The 19,320-nt window shown below is 45.1% G+C and overlaps 1 protein-coding gene across 2 annotated transcripts in view; it reads right to left on the bottom strand.

The window, feature by feature from the left end:
* The window catches only part of Shg (E-cadherin shotgun), a 124,089-nt gene extending 104,876 nt beyond the window's left edge, over positions 1–19,213 (bottom strand). The window contains exon 1 of one of the 2 annotated variants that reach the window (XM_071711915.1): positions 18,616–19,213. In XM_071711915.1, the coding sequence (XP_071568016.1) occupies positions 18,616–18,736 (121 nt within the window). In that variant the 5' untranslated portion in view covers positions 18,737–19,213. The remainder of the gene's footprint in view (positions 1–18,615) is intronic. The other variant, XM_071711916.1, reaches the window with a different exon arrangement.
* Between the last annotated feature and the right edge of the window lie 107 nt (positions 19,214–19,320).

Raw genomic sequence — 19,320 nt, 5'->3', positions numbered from 1 at the left:
CTACACACATTGCGAGCGGAATGTCCGCGCTCGCGCGGCTATTACCGCGCGCGCAGAGTGTCGCCAACGAAAGATGAGTGCGCGCGCGGCGTCGGATACACAAAAGGAACCGGCACAAGATGTTCTCTCGCGACGAGGAATTGAATCATATCCGGAGTAGGTGTCACGCGGTATGTAACGCTGAACTGAAATGCCATTTCTCGCCTTCTCCCGGAACGTTGACATCGTCGCATTTCGTGGAAAAGCAGAAGAGAGAGTGAGAGGAGTAAAGAGAGAAAAAGAGAGGAAGACAGCCTGCCTTTATGGCAACCTACCTATATTTATCAAAATCGCGCATCAACGTTACGGCGTGCCGTCCACGCGAATTACTCTCCATTTCCTTCGTCATTCACGAAGCCGCTTTTGTCGGACGTTAAGTATCTCCGAGTATAATTAATCATATTTCCCTGCCGTCATTCACCTTTCGAGGTCACGATTACGAGGCCTATTTCCTTTCACAAAAGGTGCCGCCGTCACCGCCGCCGCCTGAATTTCTCACTGCCGGCGGTAAGCGAAACGGAAGGCAAGGAAAATCCGCGGAGACGAGCGATATTCGAGATTGTATCAGGAAGGTAGTCTCGTCGCCACGCCGGGAGGGAAGGCATACTGCCTGGTGCCCGAGCCACACGATCGCAATACGACCCAGCAAACAACTGAGCAACCAACCAACCGGTAGTCGACCCGGTGTAATCCAGTTACACCGCTTCAGGACCAGTTTTTCCAACTTTGATTATAAGAGGTCACCGTATACACGAATGCGCGCGCGAGATTTCTAGCGCACGTCGCTCCCGGTGAAGCGAAACACGCGAACAGAACGAGGAGAGGTACACGAGTACCACGTTTTATCCACCTGTCGCTTTCCGCGGAATTAATTCGCGAAATCCGCCTAATGAAACTCGCTTCGAGAAGTTCGAGACTCGAACGCGACACCAGATTCAACGTTTCCTGATGTGAATGAATCGTTAAGGGGCGTAACGTCAAGTGCGATTTTTACCGTCGATTTTATCCTGCTCGCGTATAAAAAGAGCGCGATACAGAGCGCGTACTCGATTTGAATTTATAATTTGACTTTTTTAAAGCTGTAAGTTTTTAAAGTTATATAACCGTGTAATTTCTACTTCCACGCCGGGAATAATAAATTCTGCGAGGATATTGAAAGACCGATATTTACGCAAATTAAACTTTAGCGCCGGATATTAATGCACGCGCTTGTTTGCATCGTTCAAATGCACAAATCTGTGCTTTATGAATAGACGTACATCCATATTATTGCAGCTAGTAAAAAGTTTAAGTGCAGTAGTTTATTGTCGTGTATACAGTGCGGAAAATATGGGGGAAAGTACGACTCGACATTGCCATAAAATCATATTGTTTATGGCACTAAATATTCCTCGGAACGTTGTGTTCCGTATGCCCCATGAAAATAATACAAATTTAAGATAGTACACATACCTATTCGCGGCGAAATATAAAGACGCTTTATATATCGAATTCTCATGAGAGAATTAATAATTCGACATTTATATTAAGAAGTTTTTGGTTAAATTATAAAAATAAAATCGTAATCCCTCAAATTTAGAGGCACTTATGATAATTAATTCGCGCAGATAGATAAATGCAAATACAATAAAATGACACTCGGATATCTTTCAATGTAATGAACTATAGCAATTACAAGTAAAACTGTTATGATAACTCTAGTTATTTCTTACATTGCAAAATATTACGATGTTATGTTTATCCTATTATCAAAGCCATCCATCCCAATTAACCGTATAAAAACTTGTAACAGAAATTGATGTAAATACGACGTAAGAGGATCGCAAGGTAAAGTAAGATGCTTTTCTACTCGGGAAAAGAAGAGATGGTAAAACTTCCGCAGCGAGCATGCGAGATTTAAAATCGGCAGGTGAAGTAACGAGAGCAACGAGTAACGAGTTTTTCGATTTTTGTTACAGCCGAGCCAGCCTCGAGTTTTCGTTTAAAAGCTCTGCTCCGTAGAAAAGACAAAACAACGTGCCTTCCTTCTTCCGCGCGAACTTTTAAATTCCTAGTTACGGCATGTCCGGCAAAGAGGTTGGAGCCTCTTTTCTTCGACGTTACTTAGATGCCCGTCTTTCGCACGGTCGCTACCGCGCGAATTTTTCCTCTCCTCCCTCTCCTTCTCAACCAAATTCTTGTCATAGCTTGCCAAGTGTGAGCAAGTGAAAGAACAAGCGTTCCATGACACGACAAATCGCACAAAGATCCGGTCTTCCTTTGCCATGACCGCGCGCGCGTCATCTACGCGTCTAGTGATAAATACACGCCAAGATGACTCTCCGCGTCGTCGTCAGCGGAGATAGCAGCTGCTGGGCTCCGCCGGGCTTTAATAACGTTGACGTCGCGTTTGCGTCTCGCTGTCGAATGCGCTTAAGCCCTCGGCGCATTAACACGGAGAGCGGAATTCTGACTGACTGCCGCAAGGTGCCGACCGGCGATGCGAATAATCCCGTGATTTAATCGTTGCTTAAATCGCGAATTGGAATATACACGCGAGTTCTGGGATTAAAACCCGGAAACAACCGTCTTGCTTCGAATTGTACTCGAGCGCTTAAGTTTCCGTTTGTTTCAACGTGTTTCCAGAGACCCGCGTCTTTATAATTTAATGATACGGCGAAAGAATTTAGCGAACTTTTCATCGAGCACCATCAACGTTCCGATCGTCGAACTTCGCGAGGTACTCCTCGCAAGCTAGAAACTTAATGCCAATCGAAAGCGGGCACATGAGGGCGGTCGAGCGTGGTGAAAAATAGAGTCCACTCGAGATCTGTTCTGAAATTTCAAGAGGCCGAAGTCGGTGCGCTTGTTACAGAGATTCTTTTCTTTCTCCCCGTATCTAGCCGTTACCGTACGCTAACTTTCCGTGAGAAATTCATCTTCGCCACACACACACACACACACACACACACAAGTTGACCTCTTTATATTTCCTTTTCCCGCTATTACACTTCGATCGCGATATGCAATATTCGTCTCTCTCTCTCTGTCTCGCTCCTTTTATTACGCTATAGACGAGTATAGACAGAGTTATAGTTCACAGCCGCGCTCCCAGCATCTTCATAAGCGTGCGAAGTTTACTCCGGATAGACGTCGTGGCTAAATATAACCGTTGATATCCCATTCAGACGCGCGGAAAAAAAAGGTGAATGGAAACGAGCGCTGCTTGATGACGGCTCTCCGCAAATCTCCACGTAATACAGGGGCGAAACGACCAGAAATTATGGATGCGTCAGATAACATTTTTAACTCTCGCGCGCTACATGCGACGGTCGTCAGCGTCGGGAAACCCGGAATGTGGAATGAAACGAGCGAACGGACGAAAGTAACGCAAGATCGATGGGGCTTCGCAACCCGGTTTCGCGGACCAACGGCCGGCACCGTTCACGAAGAAAGAAAGCGCGAGGAATGCGTCGGACGGACACGCACGCGAAAATCGTTTCCTCGAGGCAATAACGTGTAAGCAATCGGTAAACGCGAGCAAAATACACGTTTCGTCGCTAGTGGAGCGCGAAGCGGGGAACGATTCCGTTTGCTTTTGTTCGCACAAGTCGACTTCCGCACACATGCAGCGAGAAGAATAAAAAAAAAATAATAAAAAAACGGGAAAGAAGAGAACGGATCTCGCATACAGAACACGAAATTTATTTTTAACGACACCGACACGATTCTTATCTTCACCTCGCGTCAAGCCGCGGTGGCCTCTATTTAGAATTAGTCGAACGGAAGTTGCGGCGTGACGCAACGCGCAGCGACAGACATCGTCTCGCGGTAAAACAAAAGCGGCTATCGCCCCGCGCGTTTCCGGTACGTCTCGATACGCCGAGGTCATAAGCGTCTTTCCCACAGTGGCGCTTATAATCCGGCACAGCGTGGGCGCGCGCTAAGCGGAAATATTACCCCGAGGTACGATTTACAACTTACGAATTTGATAAATCGTCGCAAAACTCGAGAACTGATAAGCAATGGTAGTTTAACCAAACGACCTGTGGTTGATACATTCGAGAGAACGGAAAAAGCAATGAACCGTCTTATTATAAATGTAAAAAAAAAAAATATTGCGACTGATGCTGAGAACACTGTGGACAATGAGTTGTAAAATAGAATTAATATGCGAGAAAAATAACGAAATGTAAAGTTGACATTATAATGAATGTCGCAATGAATAAAGATAATGAATATAAAGGTGAATCTTTTACTATTGAATTCTAGAGAATCTTCATTCGCCGGTACATTCCTTAAAGAGTTCCTTTTATTATTATAAAATGCAAAATGGAACAAAAGTTTGCGCAATTTCTCTCTTTCAACAAGTTCCAGTCTCCGTCGTTTTCCCCCTCCCCTCTCCCGTTTTTTCCCTCCTTTAGGAGAGCAAACGGCCGAGTCTCGCATTCAAACGGGGAAATATTCCGTCTGTATCTTGTAATTAAAATGTCGCGATCGAAAAACTATTTACGCGCTGCATCCAGATTCCAAAGGCACCGGCATTTACCAGCGAAGAACGTTAAATTAAACGTGGCATGATGTACCATAAGTTGCTAATTCAAGCACCGGGGCACAGACGACGAGAGAGAGTCTGGAAAGGCAATTTCGCTTCTCTCCCGTGTCCCGCAGTAGTCGCAGATAATTAGAACTGCGAACGCAAGAGTGCATATTGCATGCAGTGAGTTCAGTGCATATTGCATTGCGACGACGTTACAGTCGAACTTCCTGTGACGGTGAAAATTCGACGGAAACGTCAATGTCTTTCCCGTTTTAATTCCGTGATGAAAAAATTAAGGGGCAAGGTATCAAACGTCCGATACATTTCTCTGGACGACAATTTTACCAGTCCACTTGTGAAATGCAAATATCTCGACTAATTATAATTCTGTGCGAGAAGAACGGTGACTCAGTAGTTAAAACGATAGAAAATTCACCAAAAAAATTAAAGTCCATCGCGACGAACGGCAAAAGTCGAAATGTGCATTGGGGACTATCTCATTTGCGGCAATTTATAATTTTTGCCGATTATCATCACTAACGATCTCACGTACCGGCAGTTAAATTCTCTTCCCCTTGCCTGAGTTATCTCGACGTGTAAATAAAAGTGGAATACGGAGAAGGGTAAAAAAACGATAAAATTCCCGACGCAGCAGACGCGTGCTCGCAACTATAGCGACTGAACGGTTATAACTACCGTCTTTGCGTTCTCCATAAATTCGCTTTTGCGACAAACAGCGAAATTTGCACGTACGACTATGCGAAAATTTGAATTTTATTGCTATACATCGTTGCTTTTTATGTTGGCCCGATATTTGCTCCCGTGAATCATGCCACATACCTATGTATGTTTTACGCACCGTTCATGATTTTGGCGGAGCTAATCAAAACAAATGATCGTGCTTTATGCAATTCGGTCATTATATCATGGTGGATCATTTTTGCGTTTCTTTCCATTACGTCATGTTAACGTATCTTCCTATAAAACACGTATCTATTAAAATATTTCGGCTAATAAATTTTCATCGAGATAGATTTGATTAATTATTAAACCAATTAAAGATAAATTTGTCTCAGAATTTCAACGGTAATTTATAATTCCAAGTAGGTAAAAAATTAATGCAGTAAATCTATATTTGTAAAACCAATTAAATTATACAAATTTTACAGAATGAAAGAACGATAGTCGAAGAGATACACGAAAACTGTTTCTAATGCAGTATTTTTAGAAAAGTTTCAATTTAAAGATTAAAATTACATACAAATAATTTCACAGAGCGAAAGTAGAAATTAACGCGAAAATTTTTGCAACACATCTCTTTGTCGTCTAGCTTCTTAGTTCAACGAGGCAATTTCGCGTTTTTGCATAGAAAACACGATCTTGTCGTCTCCAGTCTCATAGGTACGCTAATGAAGACTAACGACGGGCGTTAAAGCATCGATTCTCTATTCCACGTTGATAACGAATTTACATCGAACCCTGCGAATATACACTCGGATCGCGATCATAAAATTATCATAATGGGTATGACAAATGAATAAATGCATTATCGTCCCGGTAATGCGGTTCGATATTTCCTTATTCGTCGAAATCATAGAAAAAGCGAATAAAATATCGCATAAAGCTGCTGCTTCTTTCTTAATATGTTATGTGCAATCTCAGTCTCTGCAGAGTACATATTTTTTATAATATAGTTTGTATCTGAAAATAGAGTTAAAAAACACAGGATGAACTTGAGACGTGCAATATATCATCGGGGAAGATATTTTTCCGACGCGTGTCAATAGTGGAACGGGTTTAAGGATAATGTACTTATAAACCGGCCACGGCATTTAGACGCGTACTCAGAAAATCTGCATGTAAATCAACCCTCTGTCCACGCGTGTCACCAGCTTCGTCCATCATGTACGACTGACAGTCGGCGGCAGCGGCGAGGGAGGGGGAAGGGGATTTTCAAATGCAAATGTATTTCGGCCGCAATCGGACGGACGTCAGCGTCGCTTTCGGGCAGTCATTTCTGACGGACGGTCCCTGTGGTTTCTAAACTCCGCGCTGCGACCGCTAAATCCAGCCAATTAGAACGGATTCGACGATAATGGTTGCGACATGAATTACTGCCGCATCACGGTGATCGAAGGCTCCTCCTAATGTATCGCGCCCCGAAATCATCTCCGTCGATTTATCGTTCGCGCGCATTAATATACACAGGGCGTCGCGTCGCGTCGCCGTGCTGTTTACACGGAGGTTCGGGGGGGGATATTTTTCAAAAATATTCAATAAAACAAACGCGAGAGAGGGAGGACCGTAATACATTCGCGGTGACATTAAAACACCCGGTGATTGCCGGTTCGCTCGCTGTAAATTTTCACGGCGTGGAGATCAACGCGGTTAACTGAATAAACTAGATGCGGTGCACCGAGTAGTTAATCGCTAACTCGACGTAAACGCGAAGTTTCAGTTACGCTTTTCTCGCGTTGATTATCCGCTTTGGTTATTACATCACGGATACATCGCGCGGTGCACGAAACGAACGTTTTACGCGCCGATTTATTACAAGCGCGTCGGATATACTCGAAATACGAATGCGATTTATCCGGGGCTTTAAACGGACTCTTTCGTTGCATGCTTATGCGTCGTGCTTCATCAAACGCGCGATGAAACGTAACGCCTTTGGTATGCGATGCTTCGTTGACGACTGCAATCAGATAGCCGGAAAACATAATGGCGAAGTGTCATTTGCGCAGTCATATCATAAAGCAAACTCTGGTGACTGTTTATCGTGTGTAGTTTCAATGAATTAAAAACATTTTATAAATTAAGTTAGAAACTAAAGAAATTTTTAAAGAAGGTAACTTTTTATTACCTTCTTTTTTATTATTATTTTGAATTATTTTATTTATCCAATTTTATATAAATAAGAATAAATAAAACGAATGACGCGAGTAATGACTTCCTATCATTTGGCAAAAGAAGTAACGTTTTGTAGAGATGCTTTTCCATGGCAATTACGTAACATAAGCGGGGATCTCAAGATGCGCGGCTACGTCACTGTCCGATTCAACGGCAGTCACGAGAGCAAGTTACACGTCGCAGGCTGAATCACTCGAGAGCCCCCCTTCCAATCTGGTTTCCTTCGTCTACCACAGGTAGCTCAGCAGTCGTTCTGGTGACACTCGGAGCAAGAAAGGTAGAAGGAGAAGGAGGACAGGAATAGTGGCACGAATGGAGGGAAAAAAAGATAAATATTTCATGCCACGACCCGACTAAATTCTCGACAATCGGAAACCTTGCCTTGTGCGCCCTTTTTTTCCGTTGTTTGCTTCGTGCTTCAAACCGCCGCGAAAACTTGCCGAGCTACTTTAGTCCATTTTTAGTTTCTTCGCGCACAGGTGCCCGGTTCCGGAATGACGGCAAGAAAGGAGCAGAAAAAAATCCGTTCTCTCTCTCTCTCTCTCTCTCCTCTTTTTTCTCTCTATTTTCCCGCCAAGTTTTCGCGCTCGAGTACTTTGTTTTCCCCACGAGCTTGCGAGCCCGCGAGCTCGCGAGCTCGCCCGTCGCGTCATTCGACGTCGGACAAGTAAACTCGCTGTAATTGAAAGAGATAGCGCGATCTATCTTCCTCGTAAAAAAAATCAATCTTAACGACCCCGAGGAGGGTATGCGTTTTCCTCGGGACAGTAGAAACCCGTCTTATAAATCATTCGCGCGCCCGTAACGTTCTTCCACCCGCGGTAGGTAAATTCTATTACGGCCTTACCGGGGAGATCCCGTAAACTTTTGACGCGTATAAAATTTGACGGATGCCATTTTTTCCCCATCGCGCATTACCCCGCGCGAAATGGACGGCGAAGTTCCCTCGTACGTTCGCCGAAAGGCATGTTTACCGTACCACGTACCGCGAGTACGCGGCCCGGTCACGTATTCCCGCGGATACTCCCGCAAATATTCCCGGCCGGCGAATCGATACGAGATCCCCCTGACGAGACAATTTTTATTTCCGTTATGTCGGAGGGGGAAAACGGAGGGAGAGGAAAAAATGTGAACGGTGTTGACACGGCGACAACGTGCCTCTCCGCGTTATCCATAGATACACTATCGATACCTCGGCTTATCTACGAGATTACCCGGAATCGAAGGCGGGGACAAAGCACGGGTTAGCGCGCCTCGTTTTGAGAACGGTTGAATAGATACTGGGATAGGTATCGTCCATAGAGTCTTGCGGCGACTCGCGGCGGCCCTGCGATCGAGAAGTCTATCATACTGCAGCTTACACGTTTTGCAACAGCGTTTCTCAACGCACCCAGCGTCCATGCACTTAACACATACACAAAAACCCGTATACCTAGTACGTATTTGAGGCAAAACGTAGTCGTGCATTTATTAATCTGACTAATGGAATTATTGCGTTCGATAACGTTTGCTCTATAAAAGTCGGATTAAATCAGAATTAGAGAAAAATTATTTAACGGACTGAAGAAGCTAAATGTAACGCCGGTGGAGAAAAAGCGTAAAAAATAATAATTAATTAACGTAGAGATTGTTTAATTTTTGAGTATGTATTTTAAAATGAGAGTAAAAAAGCATTTTCTATCTCCAATAAAAGTCTTCCACTTTATAGTCAACGAGATTATTACGAGACTCTTGCTCGCCTAAAATACTCCAATCGAAACTGCTCGGCCGCATAAAAAAATAACGATCCTCCAGTTGAACTGCAACACCGGGACAGCGAAATGTTAAGCAAGTGCTGTAATACGTGGCATTAATTTTCACAATCCCTACGATGTCAAGAGCAAAACATCGGTCTTTCTGAAGAACGAGTATTTAAGCCACTCGTGGCGCACGCGCGAAAAGCTACAGCTCCATTTGCGAGTGTACCGCGTCGGTTTTTGCGCGAGTTACATCGCGCACGTTCGTGCCGAGATTAAATACATTCGCACCGAGCCTCGTTAATGAAAAGCTACGTATAACCCCACCCACGTAAAGCCGCTGACGCGATGACGGTTGGTCGGCACGATTTTTACTCGCAAACGAGCGCATAAAGTTCGGACCAAGGGTCCATAATTTCTAAGCTACACTTAGTCGCGTTTTGAAGTGAATCAGAACTGTATTCACAGCACCCGTAACAGCGAATGTCACATATTACGCGCCGGTCGCACCGGCATCAGTTACATGTCTACTTTTGAATCTAATTAAATCCTCTCTCTCTCTCTCTCTCTCCATATATCGCGAGAGATAAAGCTCCGACCTAAAAGACGACGAGTCGTCTGAACCGGACTTTTGTCAGCGCTGTTTCGTCTACGAAGAGATCTTAAGAGAACCTCTGTCTCGCCGGTTCGGCCGTTGAGAAACACTGTCTTACACACGCTGCACCTACAACAAACGGCCGGCGACCCCAGGCGCTCTTTGTCCTCTCGACTCCTCTTCGCCCCCTCCCTCGCCGTTCAGACCGGCAGCCTCTCTTTTCTGCCTTTGTCCCGTCTCACTCTCACTATTTCTTCCAACCATCGTACGCCACTACCTTCGAGTCGGTTCGATCGTACGTATGGACCGAGATTCCAGACTAAAAACGCATTCAGATCGACTATTTCGGTAAAAAGCGACACATCGCTTTCGCCGTAAATTTTTCAACATCAGGACGAGATGAGAGAAGTAATTTCGGTTATTTTCTATTTTAGATCGTCGTCTCTTCGACGCGATTTTACAGATTATTTCGATCATTTTTCTGGGCAAACTAGACGGGGATTTATCCAAACCTCGGAAGAGAATCCCTTGAAAAATGTCTGTCTGATCCCTCAGGTAGAAAAAAATTCCTCGAGGCGCCCAGATTTTCCAGGTTTCTCGAAATGATACACCTGACTATGTACTACGTAGTAGTACTACGTGGTATTACGTAGTACTATAGTAGTTATAAGTATATAAACTGACTGTCTTTTTAACATTAAAAATATTACGTAACGGTGCTGATTCGATGATCAAAACATTTAGTTCCCTCAATATCGAAACTACGCGCGCCATGCATATTTCATTACGGGAAGTGCAAACGTGAGCCTAAGGGAAACACACGAGTGATATTCTCTATCCCTCGACGTTCGTCTATCTGGAAATGGATACAGAGAGCTCTGCTACAGATAAGAGAAATATATTCTAGAAAGTCAATTCACATACGTGAACAACCGCGAGGGTCAGTTAATAACGCAGTCCTGCACGGACTGCGTAGTTGACCGGCGAATAGGGCGAACGTACGATACAGTTGGAGCGTTTAATTGAATTTTCAGACCGGCGTTCGGTGATTTTAGTTAACTATCCGAAACTAAAATACCAACCGCGAACAAGACGCGGATTTATGTTACTACGTATTTTGCGTTTCAACCGCCACGGACGGCGGCGAGGCCCCCACCTTCCGTAGCCGGGGATATCGATGATTCAACGCGCGGGACATGACTAACCATCTTGCACCGTTTCATCGGCAAGAGGCACGCTCGGGGAAACGGAACCCATTAAATTCGCAGAATATTTCGCGAACAATCGCGGCTTTCGGTTTCCGGAGAGATCTCCGCCGGTGTATAATGCCCTCTCTCTCTCCCTCACACCACTCATACCGCTCTCTCATTCTCGGGGGCCGGGCAATTAAATCAGCATATCCGCGCATTACGCCCGGGCTTCAAGTCCTGCAAGGAATCTTAAGCTGCTAATCCGCGGACGTATTTAATCGGAGAGAACGATGCAATTTAGCGATTGTCACGTCTCGTCGCCGAAACGAGCGCGCGTAACTCGCCAGGATTTCGAGACTCGTTCCGAAATTTGCCGACCGCAATCATGCGGAAAAGTAATCGACGTATATAGACGCCGCAGAAACTTCCCGCTTGCCGGCTGACATCGCATCGTCGAGATTAACGTGGCGTAGTAATAACATCGAAACAGAGATTAAGCCTGATTACTTCATCCCTGATCGACGCGTTTCGACGAAAAAAAAATTGACTCCCTTAACGAATTGTGTGGAACGAGGCACGTCGCAGCCAATGTAATTAAGAACATTATTCGTAAAAATGTAATTACAAATAAAGCTCCACTCAGAATCACGCTAATAACTGTTGAAATTAGAATAAGAGTTATTTACATCGTCGATCCGATCGTATACGTAAATCGTTCCGATTTCAATTACCCCCTCGGAACAAAGGTGACAGGTACGAATACCATTCTCGACGGTGCGAATCCATCTTCGCGCGGGAATCCAACGCGGCGGCACCATTTTCGAGACCAGCCCCGAACTTCCAACCGCGCGATTTCTATGTCCCCGGGATTCACGGAGTAAGCGACTTTGGGGCAAACCTGAAATATGGCCGAGTCCCCGTGAGATCGGTCGCAAGGTACACGCCGCTCTCTCCCTTCCTCTTCCGGTCGACACGCAGTCCCGCTCCGGCGACCGTGGCTAACGTAATTCTGGAATCGGCCGAGCGTTTTCCCGCTCTTTGCATAATCCCTGCTGGATTGTACACTTGTTTACGTCCCTCACATACCGACATTTACAACCTCCAACCGACTCGCAACGGAGTAAGGATGTACGAAGAAATCTCTAAGAATCTTTCCGTGGTATCGTAAAAGTACCGCACGTCTCAAAAATATCGCAAATAAAAAAAAGATAAATTCTATTTCATACTTTGTCAAAAATATAAAGACACTCGTTAAAAATATATAGAGTGATAGCACAACCGAAAAAGATATATAACAATTTCTTATAAAGAAATAAATTAAAAATGGAAGTATTTTACACAACAGTCTGTTTAAAAAAAAAAATTTTTTTTCTTAGAAAAAATAATTCACATTTTGGATTCATTTTCTTCATGAGAAATTATTTCCCTTTTCGTTTTGCATAAATATTCCTCGTAACTCAGATAGTAATTTGTTCCTGTTCCGCAAAACATGATGTATGTCGCGTATGGTTATCTTTGTGATTTTTATCAACATAAAGAGCAAACTCGTTTCTTTTTACTCGTGTTTTTTTTTTATCTCTTTTTGGCGAAACATCTCCGTCGTTTCGGAACCATATTTTACCTCGGCGTTCCCTATACTCGATTCACGATGCTCTGAATACGAATCAATGGAACTCATTGGCATCATTGTTATGGCGAAAGAACGCATAGGGATATTCGAATAAAAATGCAGCGACGTGCCTCCAAACAAAACTCGGAAGGGCATGCGATGAAAACCGAGCTTCGAGGGGAGCTCGGTTGGAAATTACCTGGCATTGCTCAAAAACACGTCTCGAAGGTCGTCTCTCGGGGCCGAATCCTCATGCAAAATACCGTTCGCATCCGACCGACTGGTTCAGTGAAGACGTTCGCGACTTCGCAGATGGATCTCTCTCGCGTCAATTAATACCAATGAAAGTAATACGAACCCAGACGGGCCGTGAATCGCGGTCGTTCGCAGGGCTGCGCGTGCGAACGAATATAATCCCGCATGTATCACTTTCAATTCGCCCTGTCGAGGCGTAATAAATACGAAGCCGATAGTTTTTTTCGAGCGTGCACAGCACGGCGCGCTACTCCTCTCAATACGCGCGATAAAGATGAAATAAGAACAATGCCGGCGAATTGGCGGTAATCGTCTTGCGGGACAGACAACTTCAACCGATTTGCCCGATAGCCTTCTCCGTTTTCCACGTTAATTTTACAGTCTGATAACGCGTTATATGATGCCACAATCTATTCTGATATTCCACGTTATGCTCCGTTACAGCAGAAAATTGTAGGCGAAATATACGCACGTGGTTAAACGACATATATGACGTTCCGGATCTATCGAGTCTCATCTTTTCTCAACTAATCCTCCCCTTTAACACAGAATCGATTTTTCGTTACGAAGGATAAACGAAGAGCCAACACGTAGCTTTTCTAATATTAACAGAAACAAAAAATCTGAAAATTTTAAGCTTTCAAGAAGTAAAATCTTATTCTTCATTTAATTTCAAATTGTCTTTTGTAAGAGATTTTGCCATATAAGAATTAATCACACAAACGTTTAATGTCGAAAAATGAGAAATCAGCGACAGATGATGATCTCCCTCGATATTCTCGAAAAACGAAGAAAAATGAACCTGCAGATTGAATAAGAAATCCACGGATGAAAGACGATCTCCGAAGGGCCGTGTATGCGCTTTATATTTTCCGGTAGGGTGCCCCGGCAAATCGGAATCGTGCATATGAAGACAAAGACGACCGGAATACCTTTCAAGGATTACAATGTGAATACGCAACCGGGGCTCTCTTCCTCGCCCCCATTCTGTCTCTCACCTTCTCTCATGGGGGGGAGGGGGTAGGTAATAAACCGCAACACAGCACAAAACCCGGGTCTCAAGGGGGGTCTCCGGGACCCCTCCTCTTCGTCGTTACTCTTCGCCCGCGCACGCCTTCGAATCGTTTACGATGCTTTTCGGCAATTTCGGCGAAAGAAATGCAGTCTCGCCCGCCTTTACGACCCGGCACGTCCTAACTTTTATCCAATTACCAATTTTGCCAATCGCCAAAAATTTCCGCCCGGGAGATACACGCGCGACGCGCGTGACGATCCAAATCGGACGGGCCGGGCCGTCCGAATCGGGCGCGAGTTGCAGTAACTCGGGTACGGAAGATCGATAATGTTCGCAACTCTCATTTCCTCGCCCGCCATCGCACACTTCTCGTAACTCGTGGCCTTTGGCCTTTTAACCCTTTGTGTCCGGTGTGAGATCCTAGGAGGAGGTTCTCTCACGGAAAGAAACGTGCAACGCGTGCAACCTGGTTATACATCTAACATCCAAGGTTCCTCGTTCCAAAAATGCTTTAAAAATGCAGTTTTTAATATTTATAGAGAGCAAATTCTTTATTCTCTACGTGCAGTAGAATGTTTCATATATTTCTATTTGAACAGTGCGATTTTCATGTGAAAGCGCGAAAGAACGAGAAAGGAACTTGCATGAGGATATTACGCAATCAGCAGAAGCGGTTTTGCATATTGCGTCGTCAGTTGTCGTAAAGCTATGTTTAAAAGTGCCCTCATCATACGTGAGTCAAGATACAAAGGTACCGTTACGCGGTATTTTTCTATACTCATTATTCCGTTACGAGTGTATTTTTAGAAATATTGATTAATAGATTCTACTGTAGGCAACGATACGCGGTGAAATCCTGCGACCGAAGGGAGAGCTCGACTTGAACCCGACGAAATCGTTTAAAAGCTATCGAAATGTCTAATGGTATCGAAAGATCGTCTCGCTATATCGGGCAACGATAAAAAAATGTATCCGTTTCGAGGCGGTCGCTTTTCCGGCTGCTCGCTCGCTAGTCTCGCTACTGTTCGATATGTCGGTGCCGTTTCGAAATAGCCGTTATTGAATGGAGATAAATATAAACAAATAATAATCCTCCCGGGACGAAGTCGTCCAAAGTCCCGCGAGTCGTGCAACACAAACACAACATGAAAGATCGAATTTAGCAACTCGCAGGATCGCGAGTGGAATGGAAAATGGAGACGGTTCTCGCCTTGCGTATCGACTTACGTTTTACAAACTTCACGAATTGTTTTAAAGATTAACGATCCCCACGAATTCGATATCGGAATTCTTACGATATTGGAAAAATAGCTAATTCAATACGTACGTGTCTGATTTAATTATCTGAATTAATCATCATGGAATGTTTTAGAACGAGATCATCCTGATATACTCGCGCGGTTCGTCAGTCGACGAAAGTCGGCTTTATACCGCGTTGTAATTCACCGGGTTTACCGCGACTCGCATCAATATGCCATACTCCGCCGGCAAACACCGCGAACATTAGGCGTGTCGGCTAAACCAATTTTGCGTTTGGGAATTTCAACGAGGAAAGACGACACGCTTAACAGCCGGGTGCACCTCCTTTCTTCCTCCCGCGATAAGTCGTATCGCGTCACCTGGTAAACGGCGGTAAACCATCTCGTTAGAGCAGGAGAAGCATCGAGCGCGTCATCGAGAAGAACCCTTCTCTGTGTATCAACCCTTTGTGCTCGTTCCAGAGCCCCGACCGCGAGTCGATTTCTCATCGAATTGCTTTCGCTCGCCGGTCTATCAAATCTATCATTGAGTTCGTTTAACCACGATGCATAATATATTTAAAATTCTATTTGTGCTCTCGTCTGTTAAAAAAATATAATCTTTGTTTGTAAATGATATTTATTCTCTCTTTTTTTTTTAGGAATGATCAGAGGAATATTCAGCTAACTATTTTTAAATTTGGTCCTTCAGAGGTCCGTCGAGCTTGAACCGAGCTCGCAGGATCGTCGCATAACACGCGAAATGTCGAATTCGGAAGCGTGGCCCGCGCGTGATTCTATTGTCCGGGACGCGTGTGTGCGTGATCGACGTACACGCTCTAGTCGTACGAAAACATCTAAATCTAACTTAAATTCCGGAGTAACGGCGAATCCGGAACAAAATTACTTCTTAAATTTATTTTTTCAATTTCAATTTTGAAACGTCATTATACGGCTAAGATGTGCAGGCTAAAGAGTTTAAAACAAGTATGTTATACATAATAATTCAATTATGAGATTAAACTATATTTTATGAAGGAAAAAAAATTATATATATGAAGATAAAAAGTTGTGTATGTTTACTAACATAAAAATAATATATAATTAAATTATGCTAGAGAGAGAGAGAAAAGCGATTGTTTAATTATAAAAGAGATATATATTATATGAAGTGTCACGTACTGGAAGATTAATACGGAACGTCAATAACAAGTAATCTGTTTGACATTAAGTATTGTTTGATATAATATTGGTTACTTTTAAGACAAGTTTAATGTACCTTATGTATGCGACTGAAAGTGAATGAAAAATAGTTCTCGGAAAGCCCGACAATTACGTAATTGTCACAAAAGATTTACAGTCACGCGACTCACTCGCGATTGCTTTATTTACGGTTCATCGAAAAAAAAAACGACACGAATAACGATTCACTTTTTCTTTCGGGCAGTTCTCGAGACAAATAGATTAACGATCCGAATTGTGGGGCCAAAATTAGTAACTGTCGTCTGACGTGCATCGATCCGCTCGCCCCGGAATCGTGACAGGAAAGTTTTTCGCAAACCTACATTTCTAGGGTCACGTGCGACTGAAACAACGTTATTCGCTCGAGTGCATCTTCTTTGAGTGCAAATCGCCTGACGGGTGGACTTTCCTGCGTCTAGGTTTTTTTTCGCCCCCCCCCCCCCCCGAAACTTTTCAGCCGTTTCAGCGACTTGATTTTTCTAACAATTTTTGCTAACTCCACTATCCTCGCGCACGTCGTTTGCAGCACCGGTCGCGCGTGTCTCGGTTAAGAAAACTGCGGGGCGAGGACGATTCGTACTAAATATCGGGAACGAGCCGATGCGCGGATTACAATAACTGTTTAACAGATTTATCGCGTTTATTATTAGAATAAATTTAAATCCCGTGCACCGAGCTGAGAAAACATCTGGGTTAAACATTAATTCTGTACTGTATGTGCGATTACGTAAGCACCGCAAACAACTATTAACCGTACGCGGAAGTTCGCAAGCTTTTGCGATCGACCATCCGTGGTCGCCCCGGAACATAAGTCGCAATAATTGATGCTCGATACAACGTAATTTCCCTGGGCCAAATAACAAGCTTACTTGAGACTGTCAAGTCGAATTTTTGGTTGTTATTTTAAGCTTTCGAGAAACGGGAAATGTTTAGTTCTGTACCTTGTCGCGAGAACGGCGCGTGTATTAAAGACTTAAATACATAACAAATATTCATTAAGTCAAATATTAACTGCGACGAATTGAATAATAAATCGAATGCAAGAGAGATAATTAATAATTATGCGGACAGCTAGAGCTCGGGAGGCACCACGAGTTCTCGTAATCTTTCATCCGTATTATTACTTTATTCTGTATAAAAAATTAATTTGTCTGTATCATCTGTAATTTAAGAAATGAAGGAAGATGTACCGGCTAAATATTGTATACAGTGGAGCTCCGATTATCCGATTCTCCGTTATCCGACATTCCGTGACACGAGAATCGAAACGAACTTCAATCACGAGTTTTTTTTTTTCGTTAAAAACCGTAGTGAAAAACTGCGGCCGCACTTCGCTGCATTCAATTTAAAACAGATAAATTTATCGTTTGAAAAATAATTGTAAATCTGTTATCGCAAAAAAAAAAGCCATTCCAGTGGCTGCTCAACGGAGAAACTTCGTACTTCCCGTTAGATTTGTGTCGTTTTTGCGGAGGATAGTGAAGTTAACAAAAATTGTTAGAAAAATCAAGTCGCTGAAACGGCTGAAAAGTTTCGGGGAGGGGACGAAAAAAAACTAGACGCAGGAAAGTCCACCCGTCAGGCGATTTCAGTGCGTGCGTCACGTCGGGCCCTGTTTACGTTCCGGATAATTCTACTATTGTATATTTCCGTTTTCTATTATTTCGGAAACTAAAACCGAGGTCACCGATGGCCGCGCGTCTCTCGATCGGCATTCATGGCGTCCGCTGCCACGCTTCTCTCACGGACGAGAGGTGCACACTTAGGCGCCAGTTTCTTCGCAGCGTACACGTTGCGCCTTTCCTTCGCCTCGGACGTGCCGGTCTAAAGCCTCGTGTCCACGATGCTGGAAATCGCTCCGAGATCGCTCGGGACGGCGAAAGAATTGACCAATCACATTTGAACAATTCGACCAATTGACCAATGCCATTGGTAGATTCTTCCTCCGTCCGAGATCTCGGGGCGATTTCCAGCATCGTGGACACAAGGCTTAACGACGAGAAGGGAGCGCAAGTGCGTGCTCCGTTTTAACGCGGATCGCGACGTCAGCGGCGGCGGCTCGCTGGGTCCCAGAACGCGGCTTGAGGCCCCGCTGTGGAACCTTCCCTCCCCCACGGCCGCCACTGCACTAACACGCGCGCGCGGAACACGTCCGCGCATGCGCGACAGGTTTCGAATTCAAACGCACACACTGACACACACGGCCACGACGACGGCGGCTACGTAGCGAGGCGCGCGTAACCTCGAGAAAGATACGGTCCACTCACCGAGAGTTCCGCAGAGCAGCAGCAGCAGCACGCTGGCGAGGAGGGCGAGCGGCGACGTGGGTAGCGCGACGAGAGGCCGGGGCCTCGCCCCGGACCGCCGCGCGACGCATTTTCCCAGCATCGTCAACGGTCCCCGAATCCACCTCCACCTCCAATGGCGGTCCACAGCGTCCGGCGTCCTCGGCGAAACACACCACACCACGCCGTCTATCCTCTTCTTCTCGGGCCGCTCTGTACCCTTCCCCGACGCCTTCCTTCACTTCGGGTCCCGCGTGCCTCGGCGTTTCCAACGGTCACTACACACTATTTCCACACGCGCCTCTCATCGTGTCCCACCTCTGTTTTATCCTTTTATGCCGGACTCGAACTCTCGCGAGATTATCGGGAGCGAAATGAACCAGGCACACGTCACACACGCGCTCGCGTAGTACAAACTGTTCGGCGGTGCCGCACTGCCGCGTCGAGACGTTCCCGCGAACGGCAACGATATCGCCGAAGAACGACGCCGTGCAAACGCGCCTACACGACTGAACGCTACGAGTACGCGACGCGCTCGCTTCGCCCTGCCTTGCTCTCCTCTCGCGCTCGCTCGCTCGCTTGCCTGTAATGCCTGTCCTGTCCGCCTGGAATCCCCCCCCCCCTCCGCGCCGTACCGCGCCGTGAGTACCCCCACCCGCTCGGCCTCACTCTACCCGCGCCAGGCCA

This window comes from Temnothorax nylanderi, unplaced genomic scaffold (assembly GCF_030848795.1).
Source record: "Temnothorax nylanderi isolate EJ_2023f unplaced genomic scaffold, tnyl_v1.0 TNYL_tig0102_pilon, whole genome shotgun sequence".
In the NCBI taxonomy this organism is placed as follows: domain Eukaryota; kingdom Metazoa; phylum Arthropoda; class Insecta; order Hymenoptera; family Formicidae; genus Temnothorax; species Temnothorax nylanderi.
The sequence above is the reverse complement of the archived record's forward strand: the minus strand, read 5'-3'. Positions and strand labels throughout refer to the sequence as shown.